Raw genomic sequence first — 13,195 nt, forward strand, 5'->3', positions numbered from 1 at the left:
AAATAAAATTATAATCTCATCCGGGTTATTTTTTGAAACCTCCCCTGAGATTTGATATAATTTCAATTAGATGGTGAGATTGATTGTATTCTCACTTACCTCCCTTGTCGTTAGTATACATACAACTTGACTGTTAGTTGACTTGAGAAATGACTGAAATATCCAAACTAATTATTCAACCAAAAATTTTGGCGCCAACAAAGTAAGGGTACGACGAAAATAGCTTGCCAAATATATACCTTCTCTTCTCTCCAAATTAAACCTAGGTCTTAAGTTTTCCGGCAACAGGGGACGGCGGTTGGACATGCGTTTGACAGCAAGTTGATCTCCGGCAGCACGTGGCTCTACTTCTGCCATTTTGGCCGCAATATATCAAGTTAATTTTCGGTAATTTTGGCAAGCCTTATATTGTAAATTCTTTTTGTTTTTCGTTTTCCTAAGATTGATTGATGACAAATGGGTATATAAATGATTATAGATGAGCATTAGGATTGATTGGTGTGTAAATATTAAAAATGGTTTACTGAAATTGGTAGTTAATAAATGGCACATGAGGTGCTCGACAAAATGCCTCTTGGGGTTTGTTTGTCTCATTTTAGGTAGATTAAGGTGTTGATGGTGCATTCATGCGAAGTCCTATTTTGTAAGCTCATTATCTAGCATGAAAAGTTTACAACAACTAGCTTAAGAGGGTATTTTACATTTATGGAAAATTGCATGCGCGACAGGGCCTATCGCAACAAGTGCTTGTGATTTAGAGTGACAGGCACCGTCTCTCGGGGTACAGGTACATGTCTCCCCAAATTACAGAAAATTTGTTTAACTAACACGTGAAATCAAAAATCACTAAAAAATAATTTACTTCTCTCAGCAATAGACTATACCAGTCTCCAAAATATGTTAAGGGATTCCATCACCACCAAACCACTAATATTTTACTTGTTTAAAGAAATAAGTAAATTCCAAACCATCAAGTTATATGTCATCAAACCAGCAACACAAATAACAAATAACAAACATTTAAATTTGTACCGAGAGGAAAAAAAAACATTAGTAGGAGTTAATTGAATTGGAAAATAACACTAAGTAAAATGGCACCGTAATTTAAATTATAGTCACATGTGCATTTCCGCAGCTTACAATTGGTGACAGTCACAAATTGACTGAATTTCATCAGCCTATACATCCGGTAACCACCCATATACACAAAAATAACAAAAATAACAACTACACTAACAGTGTGCTATGATAGCTGAGTTATACTTTATACATGTCATTGTCACTATAATGTGAGTTTGTTAGTATCACATTTATACAAAATATACAAAAACTTAATCTTGTATCAATGACTGAGTACAAAAAGATGATACGACTTCTTAATTTGCCGGCATCCTCTCAAGAGAATCTTCTATTGCCGTCACTTGCTCAATGTGAACCTCATAATTCAAATCAAGGAGAGCAAACTCATTCTCGTTTGCTAAGTCAAACCAGTCCATTTTTGCTGTAGGTTCCAGTGGAACAACTGGCCTTTCGCTCCTATCATATGTAAATATGCACACGTTAATAAGTGAAAGCAAAGTAATAATTAAAAATAATAATAATAATAACATTACTAAACAACAACAACAATTACAATAATAAAGAAAAATAATGATAATAGTAATACATTTTAATAAAGATATTAATAATAATTGTGATGATAATATATGTGTGTGTGTGTGTACTATTTTTATTTTGAATTAATATTAAACACAAATTGTGTTTTTAGTGTGACATGCTTGTTGCACCATAATACTATCATGTCGCCCAAAAACACAGAAGCTGAATTCGGGCAACCTAAGCCGTCGCACGGGCGACAACGTTGTCGTCCAAAAACACAAAAACTGTGTTCGTGCAACGTGAGTCTGTCGCATGGGGGACAGGCCCTGTCGCTTAAAATCGCAGGAACTGTATTTGTGCGATAGACATACAAAAACAATGCAAATTCATAAACATATCAACTTGAGCAAACTTTGGTCAGAAAAATAAAAATTACAACTAAGACTACTTCTGTTTTGCATACTCATTTGCATAATAATAGCAAATTATTGGCTTTATATACTTTATTACACTATGTATGGTGTAAATCACAAACATAAAAAAACTAATAACAATTTTTTTCAACTTATGGCCACATATGTCTGAACCCATTCTCCTTTTAATCAATTTTTTCACCACCAACCCATAAACAAGACAAATCAAACACAACCAACAACCACTTATAAAATCTCCAAAAACAAGAAAATCAAAGGTATTTAAAAATTTTAGACTTTGATAAAGTAATTAACCTCTTACAAACTTCAATACCAGTGGCATATCCCGACCGCTGTCGATCGTCACCGGTCGGTCGCCTTCTCTGACCACCATGTTTGTCTTCTTCATGGGTTATATATGCTCTTTGTGTTTATTTCTTTTTATTCCAGCAACTGAGAATAGGGGAGTCGAGTGAAAAATGCTTTGATTGTTAATGTGAGAGAAAGAAATCTCCATTGCTTTTTTATGCTGGAGAAAGAGAAATTAACTCTTTTACACAATAGATATTGTGTGTAATCGAATAATACAATTATCCAATGAATTTCAAACCATTTTTTTATTGTTACTTGATTTTTTTAGATTTTTAGCATGTTTTTTACATTTTTGCCCTCAAATACTAATGTTATACGCGTATGTATACTAACGGGAGGGGAGGTAAGTGAAAATACAATCAATTTCACCATCTAACTGAAATTATATCAAACCTCAGGTGAGGTTTTTAAAAATAGCCCAATCTTAACTTTTGGTTTGAAGAGGATATTAAAATAATTTTATGGATGGTACAATTTTCTTTTCTTTTCTTTCGTTTCCTTTTTTTTTTCAAAGCAAACATCCTCAAAGGATGGTAAAACATTAACACTTTTCCTTCTAAAAATTAAGCACAATAATGCTATTCTTATTTTGTCATCTAGTACATGAGGGGTAGCCGGTTACGAGTGAAACTGAAACTAATTATTTTTCGAGGGAAAAATTTAGATGAGAGTCCCATTAAATTCCATTGATTTCTGTATATAAACCGTAAGTGGCTTAGAACTAGAGCAAGGGACACGACGAAGATCATTCACTCAGATGAGAAGCATGGAATTAGGGCAAGGTTCTAGCAAAAATGGAGCCATGCAAGTAGAACAAGTTCTGTTCATGAATGGAGGAGAAGGAGATAACAGCTATGCAAACAACTCAGCGCCATCGGTCACTTTATAAACTTCAATCTCACTTTCCCTCTTTCTTGATGTTCACACTTTAATTTCTTCTGTTTATAAATTTTCTTATCTTTTCCATTCTTTTGTTCAGAGGGAGGCAACCTTGAAAACAAAGCCCCTACTGCATGAAAGCTTGTTTGATTTGTATTGCAATGGCTTCCCAGATTGCATCAGATTTACAGATATGGGGTGTTCTTCAGGGCCTAATGCATTTTTGCCAACATTGCAAGTTATAGAGGCACTGGACACTATTTGCAGCCGCTTGAAACATAAGCCACCAATACTGCATGCTTTTCTCAATGATCTTCCTGGAAATGATTTCAATACCGTTTCCAAATCTCTTCCAAGCTTTTATGAGAGATTGAAGACAGAGAGGGGCCATGACGATTTTGGTTCATGTTTCATTGCTGCAGCCCCTGGATCTTTCCATGGAAGGCTATTTCCTCCGTGTTTCCTAAACTTGGTCTACTCTTCTTTCTGTCTTCACTGGCTCTCTCGGGTAAACGAACCCGTCCCATTTATTCTTTTAAAGATAATAAAAAAATTAAAAATTTAAAAAAATAGTGTACAAAATCATATTCTTATAATACGTCAATTTTATGTTTTAACAGGTGCCCAAAGAGCTAGTAAGTGAATGTGGAATTCCTTTATTAAATAAAAGGGATGTCTGCGTAGCAAAAACCTGTAGCCCTTTCAGTGTGCATAAAGCATACTTGGATCAATTTGAGATTGATTTCACATCATTTCTCAAATTTCGATCGGAAGAGTTAAAAACTGAAGGCCGTATGGTTCTTAACTTTATAGGTAATGATAAATACCATACTGGTGTTTTCGAGTTGATGGGAATGGTGTTAAATGACATGGTCTATGAGGTATCTTCTCTCTCCCCTTTTTGAACACAAACATACCACTATATTATATATATATATATATATATTCTCTTACATGAAAATTATTAGGTGAATTCTCACTAAAGATGTTATATTGTAACAAAGTAATTATGATATGCACTTGTAAAAATCAATCATTATGTTTCACATCTCTAGCTCAGACATTTGTATGTGTGTGAAAAAATTATATATATTTTAAAGAGATTTACTCTTTCTTTTGAACTTATTTAGGGTTTGATTGAAGTATCAAAATTGGAGCCATTTCATTTTCCGATGTATAACCCTTGTGTTGAAGAAGTAAGACAAGTAATTGAAAGAGAAGGATCCTTTAACATCCATCAGCTTGAAACGTCGCATATAAGTTGGTCAGTAGGCTATGAGAACAATAACAAAGGCTTGGAGTTAAACGAGCACGCAAGAGCCAAGAACGTGGCAGATAATATAAGAGCAGTCTCAGAGTCCCTTCTGGCCAATCATTTTGGAAGTGCAATCATGGATGATTTGTTCCATCGATTTACAATCAAGATAAGTGCACATTTGGAAATGGGGCTAGGAGCTTACACAGTTCTCTTCATTTACTTGATAAAGAAATGAATTATGTTATTTCCAAAAAAATAAAATAAATGTTTCGTACGTTTATTGCTTTCTGTTCTTATCTTACGTGAAGCTCTGTTGTGCTCGTTCTTGTATTTGTTTGTGCTTTCTTTAATACATATCACTTTACGTGAAATGACTAAGGTTTGTATTAATTAAGGTTATGCACCAATGCATGTACTCACGTTATTTTATATTGTTTTATGTTGGTATTTCAATGGGACCCACTTGCGGCAAGCATCCAATATTGTTGTTGTTGGTTGTTGTTCTTGTTATTAGTGTTTATCGAATATTTTTTTTCCCATCCCCTCCTTCATTTTTACTAGAAATTTGATTGTTCTAAAAGTGGTACTCGTATGGTACTTTGTTGAACCCACATTATTAGAAAGCAACATTTAAAATATCGCCCATATTGTTTCATGAATTCGTTAATTTGTTGAGAGTGGTGGGGTTTTTGATACTTAGTGGTACTTGTATGGTATTTTGTTGAGAGTAATAACGGTAAATATGTTTTAAAAAAATATAATTTCCTAGTCATAATATAAAAAATTAAATTGGCTGATTTTGAAAAATTTTAAAAATTTTAGGCTATTTATGTAAATTTTCCTAATTAATTCGACCAACCATTCTTTAGCAGCTTAGTAACTTTTCATAACAAACAATGTCAACTAGTCATTGGACAAGTACTGGGCACGCAATGGAGGTGATCAAGGAAACAGTAGCCATGCACACAACTTATCACAAATTTACAATAGCCCGGCTTGTACTTAATTAGATCAATTCCGGAGAGAATTCACAACATTTATCAGGCTTTGTTCAGAAGAGTAGATATCTACCTAGACGCTGTATAATCACTTGCAGTATCTTAATTAGAGGTACCATTAGTAATTTCACTCTATTATATGTGTATCTGGAGTGTTCTTGTCTAATATCTGTTTAAAATGTGAATACGAGGGCCTCCATATTTTTAGCTCCCCACCAGCCTTTATTAATCCTTTTGTCCGGAATGATACGTATGGGGTTGTCTATTCCCCGTCTAGTAACGTCTTAACCCTCTTTGGGAGCTCCCTATGTACCAAAATATATATATATATGAATATGAGACTAGATATCATTGCCTAATAATATTCTAATATACTCAATAATTTTAAAGCACCCAGATTCAAGTATAGATTTACATGGAAGGTAGTGTGGGCAATTGACCCCGCTTAACAAAAAAGTTTCTCTATCTTTTAGAAAATATTGTTTTGAGTACAAAGAAATTTAGATATAACGGTCAATTTCATAAATTATTAATTTTTTACTAACAATGAACTAAGTTTCTAAATTCACTAGTGGAATCATTGTAAATGTACATTAATTGTCAAGTTTAGCTACATCGGTTGATCTATTCAAACGTTTTCCATCAAGGTCTTGGGAGAATTCACACAACTGATATCACTTCGTTGAGAAAGAAGTAGTAAACAGCTACATATATTACACACACACATCATGATTGCATGTAACATTATAACTTCTCAGTTCTTATCTGCCTTAATATTTATTTATTCACCGCTCAAGGACTTGCTCTACACAAACACACACACTCCACGATTTCTCTCATACGCATATTGCCATAATTACATCACCATCATTATCAAAATGATTAATCTTCAATCCCATCCAAGCAAGGAGTAAAGAAGTAAATGTCATCAAGCCTATCATTACTTGGAGAATTGCCACCGTATACCAGTAGTCCATGTTTTCCACCCCTAAGCCCACCAGCAAATGCACACCATCCGCGAGGCCCGGGATGATGATCTGAGCCGGGCCCATCATCCCACCGTGTCCACACCAATGTCTCAGTGTCCAATGAGTAAAGTTCACCGGCGAATTTTCCGGCCCCAAGGTGGCCCAAGTCACTGGGGTCTACTTCTCCGCCGTAGACGACTATGTGTTTTCCGATCCCAACAGTAGAAAATACGCTCCGAGCTGTTGGTTTTTCGCCGCTCGTCTCTACCTGGGCCCATTGTGCATGGGCTGGATCAAAGCAATGCACATCATCCACTTCCACTCCAGCAAAACCATACACAACCCATATCTTCCCCTGGGTCACTATCAACCCGGGCCCACCTCTACCCTTGCAGTTCTCCCCTGCCGATGGATATTGGATCCATTTTCTATCAACAACATCAAAACCCCATAGATCATTAAGCCGGCCTGAAACACCACAACCGCCGAAGATGTACACGTGTCGATCATCAGCGGCCGTTGAGTGGTAGCTCCTATGAGGGGGGCCAGCATCACCGTTAGATAATAGGGTCCACTGGTTTGTACGCGTGTCAAAAGAGTACAGCTCATTGAGCTCCTTGTGTGTACCATCCCGACCACCAAACATATAGATGGTATGTCCAACCGCAGCCATTGTGACACCGACGCGTGGCGGAGGGACGTCCCCAGTAACATCGGCCACAGACCATGTTAGGGTTTCGAGGTCGAAGACATGGAGGTTGTTGTCAACCGGGACACGTGGTGTGAACTCGCCCCCGAAAGCATAGACCTTTTGTCCTACTATGGTAATTGCATGCGAGCTTCTGGCTCCAGGCCCGGAACCCTTTTGGTCAAGCTGAAAAACGAAGATCACAACCAAAAATGCTAATATTGAACAACTACATGTACAAAATTGACTGATTTGTAGTCAATTTGGGATAATAAAAACCATTCTCGATCGCGTGTCAGCAAACCAAATAATTTTGTCATTTTCCATTTTGAAGAAATCAAAATGATCTGTAAATGAATTAAGAATTGACTCTCCATTAACTCTTGATGACTTTTAGATAGGCAGGCTTCCAAGAAATTTACAAGCATTCCCTAAACGGAATGAAGAAAACCAAACCCACTACCTGTAATAATTATCCAGCAGCGGCAGTTGAACGATAATCAAAATAGACAACCAACCAATTATAGATAATTCGGTTGGGTCTGCAGAAAATAATATCAGAGCAGAATATGGAAAGAGTAATAAAAGCAAACCTTGATCCATGTGCCTTTGGCAGAAGCCATTTATGACTTGGGAAAAGGATAGGGGAGAATGGCCAAGACCCAAGAGTTACTCTCCAGTCTCCACTCTGCAGCCTGATTTCTTTCTTCTGGCTCTGGGTTCCAACTTGCAACCACTTGTATTTATATCTAAAATATTTTAACTGAGGCTAATATCGTAACTTCCCCCCCGAGGTTAGGCATATCTGGGTAATGCACAGCACATGAACCCGCTTACAAAAAGTCCTATGTCTAAACTACATGGATGCACCTCAACTTGTAACAATATTCCAGGAAGTGTTGGTCAACTTATGCTGCAAAATTAGCCATTATCACGGTGTTTTAAGTAAATATAATTTAGATTCTCTTGTGTCGTGGCATGGAATGAGCCCAAGTCGCTGTCAAAAGTTCTATTGGAAGCTAATAACCCAATTGCTTCATCAAAACAATTTTAAAATGTTTTCCTTATTTCTTCTTTTCACTGACCACCACCTGCCCCGGATGTGCCTGTTTGTAGTTTATTAAAATTAGTGTTATTTACAAACAAGTTGGTAGATTAACTGGAATAATTTCACTAAGATTTTTGGTTCGAAACTTAAAAATGGAGTTATATTAAATATTTATTAAAAGAGTTTTATTGTTTTAATAGTCTTACCCGATTCGAATCTAAATTAACCATTTAATGTAATATTTAGATACCAAATACACCCAAAAAAATTTGTCTCATTCTCCAACTACAAGGCATGATGCCTCCCTGCGCCTTACATCATCATGCGTTGCCAAGGATTAATTATTTGTTATTTTGTTTTGCCTTTGAGAGCACGAATCTCACCACAATCACATGAACCCCAGACGTATGTATAAGCATTTATCTCTGCTACAAATTGAATAGTTAAAGGCCATTTATACAACCTTTTGTTATTACATCAACATGAAACAATATTATGAATAATTATGAGCAACCAAGTCACCCACCCTTTCGCCCAGTGGCCAGGACCCTGTACTTATAACTGTGAGCGCAGCGGTTCGAGCCCCCGCGACGCATGTAGGGGTTTATTTCCTTCCTTAATTATTAAGTAAAGACAATCTTCTACCTTTCGAAATGTGAGTGGAGTAGACACCCCTCGAATATTAGAAAGAGTAAAATCTCGGCAGTGCTATATAAGAATTAATGTAAATTAGGCCCAGTAATTATCTGATTGTAAATATCAGTTGTAAATCTCATATAATATAAGTTGTAATCTGAGCATTATTCTCATGTAATTCAAAACAAAAAAAGTCACCCACCCTTTTAAAATTATTTTATTCTGCAGTTAGAACTGCTTTGTAGTATACATGCATCTGCAATGGAGTTCTATAATCTGCTGGTGAATCTTCCTGCAGATGACTAATGGTGGCCGTTAGACGGATCACAATACCGGCTGTTGAAGTACAAGTGGCTTTCTTTCCCGGAGCCTGTGGTTACAGGCATCGGAGAAAAACCAGCATAGTCCTTTTCTGACTTTGTTAGGCATATCTGGCAAATATAATTGAACATCTGATGTTTCAGTACGTAAGGTTGTGCTGCGTAATCCTCAGCCGGCATCCACTGCAAAAGAAAAATTTGAAAACAACGCTATATGATATGACGATTAATTGAGTTAACAAAACCAGTACAAATATCACCTTCCGCAATTATATTCAGTACCTGGGCAGCCGCAATCTCTGAGTCTTGCTTCTGAATGTCAAAGTTGCGTGGCCGTAGCATGCAAACAAAAAACAGATCCGATTTCCGGAAAAATGAACGGTGGCTTTGCCTGTTTCATTAAGCAAATAGCACAAACACTGTCAAGACCACAGAATTTGATAACCAAAACCGAGACAAGTGCAGCTGCCGAAGTTTCCTTACCTGAAGGCTAAAACTTCAACAAATTCTGTGTCGATCTGAAACAACAAAAAGGCAATTGAATTAGAATTAAAATGACTTGATACTAATTCGATTGTGCTCTATGGATTTGCACATTTTTCACTTACTCCAGTCTCTTCCTTAACTTCTCTCACTGCAGCAGCACAAATGTCCTCACCCTGTGGATTGTAAAACTTCAGATTATTAAATGTTCTTAAAAAATCATTTGGCCGCATAGTAATCCATCTCACTTGACGTGGGATATGTTTTCTATCATCTTTGTTACGTGCAGGCTTATATTTTTGCCTGATACTTGATAGAATCATTTTTTTGCTGAAACGAGTATCACATTATTTCACTACATGACAAGAATCACCCTAAAACTTAACGGATGTTAAAGGAATCATCTCACATCCACTAACAATAAATCCAAGATTATATATATATATATATATATATATATATATATATATATATATATGTATGTATGTATGTATGCATGCATGCATGCATGTATGTATGTGTATGGATGTATGTATATGTATGTATATAAAATAAACTTTAAACTTAATTTTTAATATATCTTTTTAAGTATGAGTTAGACAGATAAATATTCGTTTAATTCTTATATTTTAATAATACTTCAAAACACTCTTGAAGTTAAATATGTTATCTTTTTTTTCTATTTTTTCTTTACCTTTGCAATAGTATCCTTTAAATAATGTTTTTCACATTAATTAATTAATTTATAAAAATTTAATTAGTAAATTAGTCAATAATTATATATTTACAAAAAACTTTACATGGCTAATTTGGAATCACAAACTGAGCTATCCTACGATTCAGATTAAGTGCAAGAAAATATGTTTTTGTTCTAATTAAAGCGTACGAAATACTTTGAAAATGATTTTGTTTTGGGAAGCCCCTTATGTACGCGAAGACGTCAAGCAATAATAATTTATTTTATAAATTAAAGTAATGTTTACAAATAGTCGTTTTATAAAAAATAATTTACAAAATTAATCCTAAAAGTAGAATAGTAACATAAAAAATTACGAAAATTTTAATATTACTTTTAAAGTTAATTTGATAAATGAGCTTTTTTTATTAATATTCTCAAGAAGGTAATAATATTGTTTCAAGGATATTGTTGTAAAAGGAAAGAAAAAAAAGGATAGAATTGTAAGAATTTAATAGTAAAGTGTTTTGAGATTTTTTTTTAATACAAGTATTCACATTTTTTTTCATTAATATCCTCAAGAAGACAAAAATATCATTATAAGGATATTATTATAAAAAGAAAGAAAAAATAGACATAAAAGTTTAATATATTTAATTTTTTTTTTGGTATACTACATTGGGCCTTAATTAATCCAGATTCGAGCATGGTAGAATTATTAAGGCAATAAAACTTGCTCAATAAGTATTTAATGTAGCTGCATTCCCAAATCTCAAACCGAAAATCTTGGTTAAATTAAAATAGTCTCATGCGAGCTGATCTACGCACTTGTTGGTTGTAACATATTTGATAATAAAAGTGTTTTGAAATGCTTTTTAATATATAAATATTGAACTGAATACTTAAATTTAAAAAAAAAAAAAAAAGAGAAAAGGACAAGCATTAACTTTCAATTAGGCCCACAAAATTCCATATGTTGTTTTTCATATAATTCTATAAAGCACAACACGCTGAATCTGTATACCTCCTCAATGGTCCCGGTGGGAAGCTTCCAGACGCCGGTACCTTTGAGTGCTCCATTGTTCTCCTGCACAACCAGAACCTGCCAACCAAAAGTAGAACAATTCAACTTAAGCGGCATTCAAATATTGAAAAAAAAATGAAAAAAGGGAAAAGTCAACCAGTCAAGTTTTGTTGACCATGACCGGACTTTTATAAAGGGCGCCAGTGCTCGTGGTTTATGTGAAATTAATAAATTAAGGTGGAAAATCAACAGAAGCTGAGAGGCAATACCTCTCTTTTATTGTTCATGACAAAAGCACCAACACCAACGCGATGAGAAGCATTAGCAGGAAGAACATCAGCAGTTTCCGGGATCCAATAGACAAGCATCAAGTAATCTGGTTCAGCATGGTGGTACCGAAATCCTTCCTGAACAAAATTCAGAATAAGGACTTGGATCAAATCAAATATATATATATATATTAATTTTCTGATCCGGAATTTTAAAGTGCAGAAAAGTGTAGGAAAGTCTGAGAAAATTTTAAAACTGCACGATTTTAAAGGCTTACAATTTTAAGCCTTCAAATCATGCGGTTTTAAAACTTTCTCGGATTATCTCGCATTTTAAAATTCTGGATTGGAACATTTCTCTCTCTCTATATATATATATATAACCATATTTACGTATTGTATATATATATTTGTATTTACCTGAACTGCAGGTTTAACAAGATTAGCAAGTTCAATAGGCAGTTTAATCCAAACACCCCTCTTCCCCTGCAAGATGTAAATATTCTCACAAGTTAGTTAAAAAACATACCCCTTGGAATAATTCGTACGTAGGAATAAAGTTTACAAATTTAATGGCTAGCAATTAAATATATCAATGTACCTGCTGCCTCCATAACGATAATGAAGCTCTAAGCCTAGAAGAAAAGACCTTAGAATCCATTGGCTTTTTCATATCTACTGTAACCCCACCATGCAAATCACCAACAGCAGTGAGTAATTCTGGACACCGAACGCCATCTTCAGGCATCATGTTCTGCTCCTCCTCAACTGATATTAAATTCGTTGAAATTGGATCGCTGGACATGTTTCCAATCTATTAATATTGGAACCCTCTGTACTCTAGCCTGCGACCTGAACGAAGAGTAATGAAGCATGAAGTCAAGTTTATCAATGATTCAACTTTGAAACAAATAAAGCAAATGGCCAATGATATCACAAGCCACAATGCAAATTGCGTTAGGAGCAAACCCACTAAAAATAATAACCAGAATTGACAACACTCGGAAGACGCACTAATCTGTTCGCATGTATATATATGTATACCTATTGGTCGATAATGGAATCAAATGGGGCTGCAAAAAATATATAAGACGCCAAGGAGCTAGCCTTCAGCTGGCAAAAGTGTATATTTAAATTAACTTGTTGGTTCTGAAAAATTCTAGGCGCGAACTAAAATCAAATACGCTCAATTCTGACGCACATATGAAAAGATGTTCAAATGCATGCTGAAATATATAAGGTGACGAGAGGGCAGTAACGTCGTAGACGGGACTGGTCAATGAAACGCCACAGAGGCTCCTGTCAGTTGTTTGATCATTGCTGCGTGTTTGCCGTGAGGTTTCCGACTGTCCGTGCATGGAACGAGTAAAATTTAATTCGCAGCTTCTTCCTGAATTTAATTGTTCTATTTATTTTAGTCTCTTTTTTTTATTCATTGTGTTTATTGGTTTCCACGTTGTTTCATTTTATAATAAAATGACGCGTGGGAGCTCTTTGACGCATCATTATGTACGTTGTCTTGGAAGAGATAATGTTTACATCACCGTGTTGTTAACGTAATGGA

The 13,195-nt window shown here is 35.2% G+C and overlaps 3 protein-coding genes across 3 annotated transcripts; 1 reads left to right on the plus strand and 2 right to left on the minus strand.

Moving 5' to 3' along the window:
• Positions 1-2,925: 2,925 nt before the first annotated feature.
• LOC112100747 (7-methylxanthosine synthase 1-like) lies at positions 2,926-4,984 on the plus strand. The gene is made up of 4 exons (XM_024190143.1): positions 2,926-3,261; positions 3,364-3,771; positions 3,884-4,144; positions 4,394-4,984. The coding sequence occupies exons 1-4, from the start codon at positions 3,142-3,144 to the stop codon at positions 4,754-4,756; spliced, it is 1,152 nt and encodes a 383-aa protein (XP_024045911.1). The 5' UTR covers positions 2,926-3,141; the 3' UTR covers positions 4,757-4,984.
• Positions 4,985-6,193: 1,209 nt separating this feature from the next.
• Positions 6,194-7,898, minus strand: LOC18052203 (nitrile-specifier protein 5). The gene is made up of 2 exons (XM_006447749.2): positions 7,769-7,898; positions 6,194-7,361 (listed from the first exon to the last, which is right to left on the minus strand). Exons 1-2 carry the CDS (start codon positions 7,796-7,798, stop codon positions 6,402-6,404), a joined length of 990 nt encoding a protein of 329 aa, XP_006447812.1. The 5' UTR covers positions 7,799-7,898; the 3' UTR covers positions 6,194-6,401.
• A 1,095-nt stretch (positions 7,899-8,993) lies between these two features.
• Positions 8,994-12,846, minus strand: LOC18052204 (nudix hydrolase 2). The gene is made up of 9 exons (XM_006447750.2): positions 12,676-12,846; positions 12,233-12,483; positions 12,052-12,117; positions 11,632-11,769; positions 11,363-11,440; positions 9,788-9,838; positions 9,663-9,697; positions 9,462-9,570; positions 8,994-9,362 (listed from the first exon to the last, which is right to left on the minus strand). Exons 2-9 carry the CDS (start codon positions 12,434-12,436, stop codon positions 9,162-9,164), a joined length of 882 nt encoding a protein of 293 aa, XP_006447813.2. The 5' UTR covers positions 12,437-12,483; positions 12,676-12,846; the 3' UTR covers positions 8,994-9,161.
• Between the last annotated feature and the right edge of the window lie 349 nt (positions 12,847-13,195).

This window comes from Citrus clementina, unplaced genomic scaffold (genome assembly GCF_000493195.1).
Source record: "Citrus clementina cultivar Clemenules unplaced genomic scaffold, Citrus_clementina_v1.0 scaffold_2, whole genome shotgun sequence".
NCBI classification, from domain to species: domain Eukaryota; kingdom Viridiplantae; phylum Streptophyta; class Magnoliopsida; order Sapindales; family Rutaceae; genus Citrus; species Citrus x clementina.